This window comes from Aristolochia californica, unplaced genomic scaffold (genome assembly GCF_029961685.1).
Source record: "Aristolochia californica isolate CCGP_79_NKW_82.1479 unplaced genomic scaffold, dmAriCali1.0.hap1 SCAF_5, whole genome shotgun sequence".
Lineage (NCBI taxonomy): Eukaryota > Viridiplantae > Streptophyta > Magnoliopsida > Piperales > Aristolochiaceae > Aristolochia > Aristolochia californica.
The window spans coordinates 370497-379521 of NW_027182214.1; the positions used below are offsets into that span (position 1 = coordinate 370497).

At 35.0% G+C, this 9025-nt stretch overlaps 1 protein-coding gene across 1 annotated transcript; it reads right to left on the reverse strand.

Annotated features, from left to right (window-relative positions):
- Positions 1-673: 673 nt before the first annotated feature.
- LOC137966256 (uncharacterized) lies at positions 674-1144 on the reverse strand. Its single transcript, XM_068812828.1, has one exon. It carries the CDS (start codon positions 1142-1144, stop codon positions 674-676), a length of 471 nt encoding a protein of 156 aa, XP_068668929.1.
- Between the last annotated feature and the right edge of the window lie 7881 nt (positions 1145-9025).

Here is a 9025-nt window from a genome sequence, read left to right on the forward strand (position 1 = left end):
TTTGGCTTTAATGCGTCGCCACCTTCGCTTTGCTTTAATCGACTCGACTTTTGCCGACCTCCTCGCATGAGACAACCTCTCTGTCCGCGGAACTTGATTAATTGATAAATATGTCTTTGATGTTTGTGAACCGAACAGTGATAGAAATGATTTTAAATCGAAACTCAATGGGACACGGGAATTTGTCCTGGTTGTAGCACTTTTTTCCTGCTTTCTTCTTCGATGAACAGCTGTGGCATCTTCGGAGCAGTCTTAATTTGATATCAAAATCCACAACAAGGTCAAGGGAATTTCTCAGCTTAAATCAGTATCATGCGATTCTCTATGCAGCATATTTTTCAGCTTAATCTGGGTGGTGTTCTTCGACGAAGAACTTGCTTAGAACTTAACAGTCTCGTAACGATTTTCCCAGCTTAATCTGGATCTCCATCGATGAAGAAGAACTTGCAGAAAAGTTACAGTTTAGCAGACTAAGAGAACAGTTCAGAAATAGAAGATGAGGAAAAACAACCCGTATGGATTAAAAAAAAACTGTAAAACAGTTCCCTCGACTTGGCGATGTCCTAACAGAAAAAAGAGAGAATAAAAAGTAGCTAAGATTTATACAGAGAGAAAGAGATGAAAAAAATTCAGATAAAGTAAAAACTCTAGCTGATCATCTTCGTTTGTCCATTCACGAAGCCCAAACACCCCAGAATCTCTCTCCGATAAAACCCACCAGCTTCCTGACAGCCCCCACCTCATCTTCCTCACATACCCTTTTCTCAGCATCTTCCGGCTCCCCCACGTCACAGCTTCCCGGTAGCTCCGCCGCTTCTTTTGCCGGCACGCTTTTATTCTCCAGCGCTTCCAGAATCTCATGAATCACCTGACGATTCGGTGACGAGTCCCACCTCACCCAGTAGCTCTTGTAACACCGGAAGCAGTTGCAGCAAAACAGGGGAGGGTGCTCCTTACCGCTGCTCTTCTGCTTGCAGTTTCCAGAGCTGGAGATGAGGTAAGCAAGCACCTCTCTATCCTCCGGCAGAAGGGCAGCCGCCAGAGCTAGAACCGCCGCCGGCAGAGTACTCAACAGGGCGAGATAACCAGTTTGATTGTTCTGCGGAGACGGGTGGATTTTGCCTTTTCTGCACAGCTTCTTCATCGTCTTCCACCCTTTACTGCAACTTCCCCTCTTCTTCTTCTGCTTCGGCTGCTGCACCTGAGACGATTCCTTTTCTGGGTTTTCTCCAAGACGACGGAGGGGTTTTGGGGTCTTTGGTTAGGGTATAATTTGGGCTATATAAAGCGGAGAGAGGCGATTCTTTCCGAGTTTCTGTCGGAACGTTGAATCCTTGGGGCTCGTAGACTTGGAACTTGGGGAGAACGTGAGACGGTGAGATCAGAGACCTGTCAGCTCTGATGTGACGAGAGAAAATTATACACAGAGAATGGTATATTTTCGGAAACTTAAAAGAAAAATTCTAAAAATAAAAACTACAAAAACATTAAATAAGAAAAAAGCTCACAGCCGATCCATGTACTCGGTCCCACAGGATCTTTGTAAAAGATTGAACGGCTTGGATTGTCCCACTCCCACATCACGACGTGGGACCATCAACTTATTTGGTTCAAATAGGCGAAGTTTCTTGGATTGGGTCCGTAATAATTTTTTTAAATTTTTTTTAACTAAAACACATTATAAGTATCAATTAAGAGTTATTTCATACGATTAACTGATTATTCACATATATAAATATTATTTAATATTTTTATTTGAATAAATATTTATTTAAGATAAAATTTAATTCAAGTGTTTTGTAGGGATATGCATAATATTATTTCAATATTTTTTATTATATGAATAAAACTTTCATGATTTTATAAATCATAATTTTTTAATTATTTTTTTATTTGCTCCAATTATATATTTCATATGATAAATAGATAAATAAATTATTTATTGTGTTTGATCATAAAAAATAATTATGACAAGAAATATGAGTAAATATTCATAAATATATATTGCTTAAGCTCATTTTCTCCATAACTTTGTATTACCAATTAATCTTTTTGTATTAGTTGGTTGTTTTATTTCTTAGCTGATGTATACTTAAAAAATATTTTTATTTTTAAAATTAAGTAAAAATAATTTAATTTTTTTCTACCTGAACTATGACTCAGTCGGACCGACTCGAATATAAGAAGGAACTCCCCTCGAGTTTGCCTGATTCAACTCCAGTTCCTGCCGATTCCTAAGTCCGAATTGGAAAACCATGAAAATAATCATAATATTTGTATAATATTAAAACCGAAATAAACTTATGAAGCTTGAACTTTCATTTACTAAAAATTTAAATAAAAAAATTTAAAATTTTCAATTTCCAATAAACATTCCCTAAGTGGGACACCAACCCTCCATACACATCTTTGTGTTGGTCAATTGGAGGACCACTTCCTCGGTACAAATAAAAATCAACCCTAGGGACTCACTAAACTATGTAATAGTTTATTTCTGTAAGATTAACAAATCTTTTATGCCATGATCACATAGTGTTTATGAATAAAAAAAATCCCCATAATACCCAATTAACCATTTGATTCTATTTTTTATATACGAGTTTATTGGTAAGCTGGGGAGGGCGTATCGATAATACTATATATTATATCAATATTATATTATTTTATAATTTTTTGGAGCAAAATAAATTGATATGGCCGAATAAGTGTATCGTATTGATTTATATGTTTCGAATTGTTAAAATTCATATGTCACACGATACTACGACACCTATCCTTGTTAGTAAAATTATGATTTTTACGTGATGTTAAAGCAATTAAAATCTAGGGGTTCATCGATAATAAAAATTATATGAATAGACAGTCTTGATTCTATCGTATTTAGAAGTATTTTTGTAAGCATTGTTCTCACCCCCTTCCCATTGGAGAAACTAGTTCCCATTGAACATATACATCACCTTTTGGGGTCATTGGTCCAATTGGTTGGTTAGGTGTTACTAGAGATGGCAACAAGGCAGGTTTTGTGGGGAACTTGTCTTACCCCACCATTTAAACATATTTTGCTTGTGGGATTGAGTAATGGTGAACCTTGAATCTTGGGGGAGACCTATCCCTTTTAACCTTTTTTAATACTCGAAATGATAATAGATTAAAAAATAGGTTTTTTTAATATATTAGACTTTTTTTTTATCGAACATCCCTTTTTTGTAAATGCGAAAGAAAGGGTGGAGAAGGAAGACTACGTAGTAAGGTTGGGGTATCTAAAACCCTAAGTATTGTCGCTCATTTGTTTTTCGAGTTTAAAGTATTTAATTGAAGCCCAATTCAAACATATGTAGGTTCAAACTCGTCTTTATGTCACCCCTAGTGATATGACTTTAACTCGGGGAACCAACTATTAGACTTTTTTTTTTTACCGAACATCCCTATTTTGTAAATGCGAAAGAAAATGTGGAGAAGGGAGACTACGCAGTAAGGTAGGGTTTTCTAAAACCCTAAGTATTGTCGCTCATTTGTTGTTCGAGTTTAAAATATTTAAATCAAGCTCAACTGGAACATATGTAGGTTCGAGCTCGCCTTTATGTCACCCCTAGTGATATGACGTTGGGGGAACCAACTATTAGACTTTTTTTTACCGAACATCCTTTTTTTTGTAAATGCGAAAGAAAGGGTGGAGAAGGGAGACTACGTAGTAAGGTAGGGTTTTCTAAAACCCTAAGTATCGTCGCTCATTTGTTGTCAGAGTTTAAAGTATTTAAACCAAGTCCAACTCAAAAGTAAGTTCCAACTCGCCTTTATGTCACCCTTAGTGATATGAACCAGTCACCCAAAAATTACTTAATGGCCTTGAGCCGGGTCGGGTTAGCTGAGTTCATGGCTGGACTCAGTGTGATTAGGGGCAAATTGCCTAAAATACAAGGGGTGATTCCATACCCCACTCTGACTTGTCCGACTCGGCGAGTCGTAACCGCGTCTGTAAGTGATGCTCTAAACAACGATGTTGTCTCGGATTGAACTGCGTTCAGAACCTGCGCTTGCAATCAGCACGATTCACTGTAACCTGCTTCATCTGGAATTGAAGCTCAATCTCGACACAGAAACTGCACCTGTAATCAGATCATGATTCACCGTAACTTGCTTCATCTGGAACTGACGCTTAATCGGAACAACTAGCACCCACATCGCCCTTGAACAACCCCGATTTACAAGCCAAAGAATCATGTTCTCTCCCCCATCTCTGCTTTCCTCCAGAGTTTGATTATGGTCTTCTGGGTGGCTCCAAATATGACCAAAACAGGCCTGAGCACTTCTGGATGGGTGTCTCAGCCACTGATGTCTTGGCTTCTCTCTTTGTATCAGGCAAAATGGCAAGGCTCTGGTGTTCAAGTCGAGCACCTGCTTCAAAGTTCTTCCAGAGCTCTGTCACTAAAAGCAACCATTGCTGGCAAATCCGATAACTTGGGTATGATCTGACAATCTTCTTCTTCACCACTTATACCCAAGTTAGCGCCTGCAATGGTTATCAGAAAAAAACTAGATAACAATGTATTACGAGCAGCAATTGTCAGTAAACACGATCAGAGCATTAACCTGCGTTCGCATGGGTCTAAAGGGTTCCCACGAAACGATCAGAGATTCAGAAATGGCATCAACTGCAACAAAGAATCAAATCGTTGAAAAGAGAACACATTACTTTGGAAGAGATGACACAAACTCTTGATGCTAAACCTGGGTAATTGATGAGCTTGCGCCTGCAAACTGATCAGTAGACAACAAGAATAACAATGTTAAGGAAGTGAGACAAGAATGGCTCCAGATTTGATTCCTGTAAAATTAACGGAATCATTGTGGAAGAGGAAGAAAGCCAGAAATCACTTGTAAGTAAAATTACTTAATCCTATATACGACAGAATAACAATGTAATTATATTGTGTAAAACCATCAAAATAGTATTAAAAAATCATTAAAAAAGACAGTTGAAGTATATTTTGGATAAAATAAAAATTTACTGAATTTATCTTATATATAATTAGGTGATCAGTTAATTGGGTATTGGATTAGCCATAAAGAGTAATTAGGTAATCAGGTAAATTCACCCGAGTCAATAATTTTTTTTTGTTCATTTTATGTTCTAATTCAACAGCTTCTCTTTCTCGTCTCCCTGTTTCCCACTTTCTTTTCCGTGGCTGCCTTTCGATTCAGCGCCATTAAATCTCCGACCTACCCCCAGCAAGTTCCAATCAAGCCACGTACTACTTTCATGGCGTCCGAGCGGTTGAACAACGTGAAAAAAAGGGGTCAAAACCTAATTAAATTTATCGCAGTCCTCGCCGTCACTGTCACTCACTGCTCGTTTCCCTTCTCTCCCTTTCCAGGAACCAGGAACCTTCTCCTTTTGTTTCTTTTTCTCCCTTTCTGCCATGAATACGAAAGCTCACTTCTTTGCACTACTGCCTTTCATTCATCTCAACTGCCAACCACCCGGGGAACTGCTGCTAGCTTTTGTTCTTCTTTGGCCTTCTCTGGATCAAACATTTGGATTTTTAAGCTACAGGGTAGTTTAATGCATTAAAGACTAGTCATTTGATTGGTTAGGAGAGGAGTGAGGGGGAAGACCTGAAATTTAATGTTCCATTTTGCCAAACTCATAAGATTTCCACTTAACCTAACCCATGTTGTTACATTGTAGAAATTGGAAAAACATCATCCTCATATATAATATATTATTTCTTAATATAAGTAATCATGATAGTGTTAAATATGAGAAATCATAATGAGTCTATGAGCCAAGAGAAACTTAAATTAAGGGTGCATTTGTGCTAATAGATTATATGCAAAATTTTATAGTATTTAAGCCATTTTTTAGGACAAAATTTTTTTCTCTCGATTCTACTTGATTCCTGTTATCTTTAAGAAATATTTAAAAGGATAGGAAAATAAGTTTCCTATTAGCACAAAAGCGATTATTTGATCACTTACCTTTTACTTTTAACCTTATTTTTTTATTATGTTATAATAAAATTATAATATTTTCAGTACAAATACAAACACCATAACTAATTTTCCCGTTATTTCCTATGGTGGCACACCATTTACCTCAATAAAAAATTGAAATAATTTTAACTCATAATTTCTAGATAGATACTACATCAAGTTTGTTTATACCATATAAACCATAAGAGTTTACTACCAATGGAATCTAACATAAAAATGTTTAAATTTTATGGTATTGTTTTTCTCTTCCGATAATTAGATTTGAACTTTCTTCGTTCATATCAAAATCGTTCATTGATAAATAAGTCACTATCTGATAGAAAAATTAGTCGTTATAATCGATCTATAACTTTACAATGATCGTTACCCTAATATTTATATAGAGGCATCTTTTTGAAGCAAAACCTTTGTGTAATATATAACAAGGAAGAGAAAGAGAGACTTGAGTAAATTGAAGGTCCGAACGAAGCCCAATGGATAATAACACAATCATTATACGTGATCAGTTCAGGCACGAACGATTTCATGGAGAACCACTACACCTTAACCGACTCCATCTTCCCGTTTCACGATCGAAGAATACGAGAGCTTCCTTCTTGCTATCGTCCGGAGCTTCGTCAGCGAGATTTACCATCTGGGTGGCCGGAAAATGTCCCTCACGAGCCTTCCTCCGATGGGGTACGCATGCCTGCCGCTGGAGAGGACAATGAACTTCATGAATAGCAGCGTCCGCAGGGAGGCCTACAACGCCGTGGCTCGGGACTTCAATGTGAAGCTCCAGGCCATGGCGGAGAGGCTGAGAGCAGAGCTCCCCGGCATTAGGGTGGTGCTCACGGACGTGTACCACATTTGGATGCCGGTGACGGACAACCCACAATGGACACTTTACTTACGAAGTGTCAAAGTGGATCAAAGAAAGGTCGCTTGCTTCTCTCTTGGACTGATGGTGGCGTATCTACTGGTCGGCCTTCCTACCTTCCTGCCTCTGAAGAGCTAAGCCAGCAGAGGAAGCAAAAAACACATGCCTCTGAAGATATATGGAACTCAAAAGCATTCATTTAATTATATTAAGAAAAAATATAATGTCAAAAGCAATTAAGTGGATCTATCAAGTAATTAACATAAATATTAATTAATTTAATAAAATTTAAACTTAATGTAGCCTAATACATTTAAAAATAATTTAAATAATAAATTATATTTAAAAAATTAAATTAATGTATTATTGTAAAAATGTATCTATTATTCACATAATAATTAATAAATTTATTATATTACTGAACCTTTACAATAATAAAATATTACTTATATTAATTAAATGAGCGCATTAATCTAGATAAAGTAAAAATTACTTTTTAAAATACAATCTTCACCAATATATTTAAATAATTTATTTTTCCTACTTAAATAGTCAAATAATATTTAAAAATAGTGGTTTGATCTTTATTAAAATAATAACTAGGATAGTTATTATGTTAATATTTCCTATACTAGTGAATATTTTATAATAAAATAAATATTTTTAAAATTTATGAAATATTATTATTTAATCTTTTTAATAGTATGTAATAGTTTAAATCATTTATGTGAATTAATTATACAAAATATATTAATTTTAGTTTAAAATTATGATTAAAATATTATATTAAGTTAAGCAAGGATTTTATTTTAAATAAATTAAAATATATTCTAAGTTATATAACCTATAAAGATTAAATATTTTATGTATTTATTTAAATTATAAAAATATATTTACATTATTATTATTATTAAAAATATATAATTTATTTTCAAAAGCAAGGAAGACTAAAACTTATTTTTCTCTCTAGAATTTCATTGTTGATATCAGAGAACCGAACTAGGATTTCTAGAAAAAAAATTCTAACCTAATTTTTTACACACTAACTCTAGAATTAGTACATTTAAGCAAATCTAGACATACTAATCCCAAAATAACATAGATATCCTCATGGTTCATAAACTCTTACAATGAGTTCTTTTAATGTATTAAATATTATTTTTGAAATGCATGTAATTTATGGAAGAGAATCAATTCACTCCCTATAAATAAGTGGCTCTCAATGAACCTTAGCTCATTTAATGGAGTTGTTTTCCTCTTGAAAGGGGAGTCTCTTCTTTTTCACTTGACACTTACCACCCTTACATACTCACATGTATGAACATTCATTTGCCACATTAGTAATGAAAAACTTTGATTGCTTGCTATTTGATCATGTGAGTAGCTTCTTATTTCATTAATCATAATTATGTTCAATAATACAATAATTTTGCATTAATAAAATTTTGATTGTTATGGAAATGAAAAGGAGTATGCCAATTGAATGATTTGAACTTTGATTTTTTATCCCATGCATCCTTGATTGATGTTCATTTGTTTTTCTTATTTTTTTTATTCTTAGCGATAAATTAGAAATAATAGATTTATCGTAAAAATATAGTAAACGTAACAAACGATCTTATAAATAACATGATTCAAGAAAAAAAATTTGGGTGCATCAAAGGTTAACTGGAGACTTGAGTCGAGTATCCTTTCCCTGATCGATTACTATATATTATGAACTTGATACTAATAAGTTTATTATGTTTTAACCAAACTGACCCTCTTATAAATTACTCAAGTCTCTCTCTCTCTCTATTCAAGTCTATCTCTCTCTCATGGTCATTGATCTTGCTAGACCAATGCACGTATCACCCCCTTAGTGATGACTCATCAAAGTCCATTAAAAGAATCAATATCTTCCTCCTATCAAATCAAAATTTTCTTTTTGATCTCCTCTGACAAAACCCTAGACATTTGGCAGCATCATCTCCGCTCAATCCGGTAGGAGTCAAGACCTGCAACCTCACCTAAAAGTTGCAGCACAATAATGTTCAGCATTTCAGCAAGTAGTTTTCTGTTAGGTGTTATGATCAGTTAATTATCTCCTGCCGTCCAAGCATCTTCTTTCTTCTCTCATGGCAATAAAAGCTGCAACTGAAGTCCACATTCAGCGAAAAGTGTCTCCTCGTG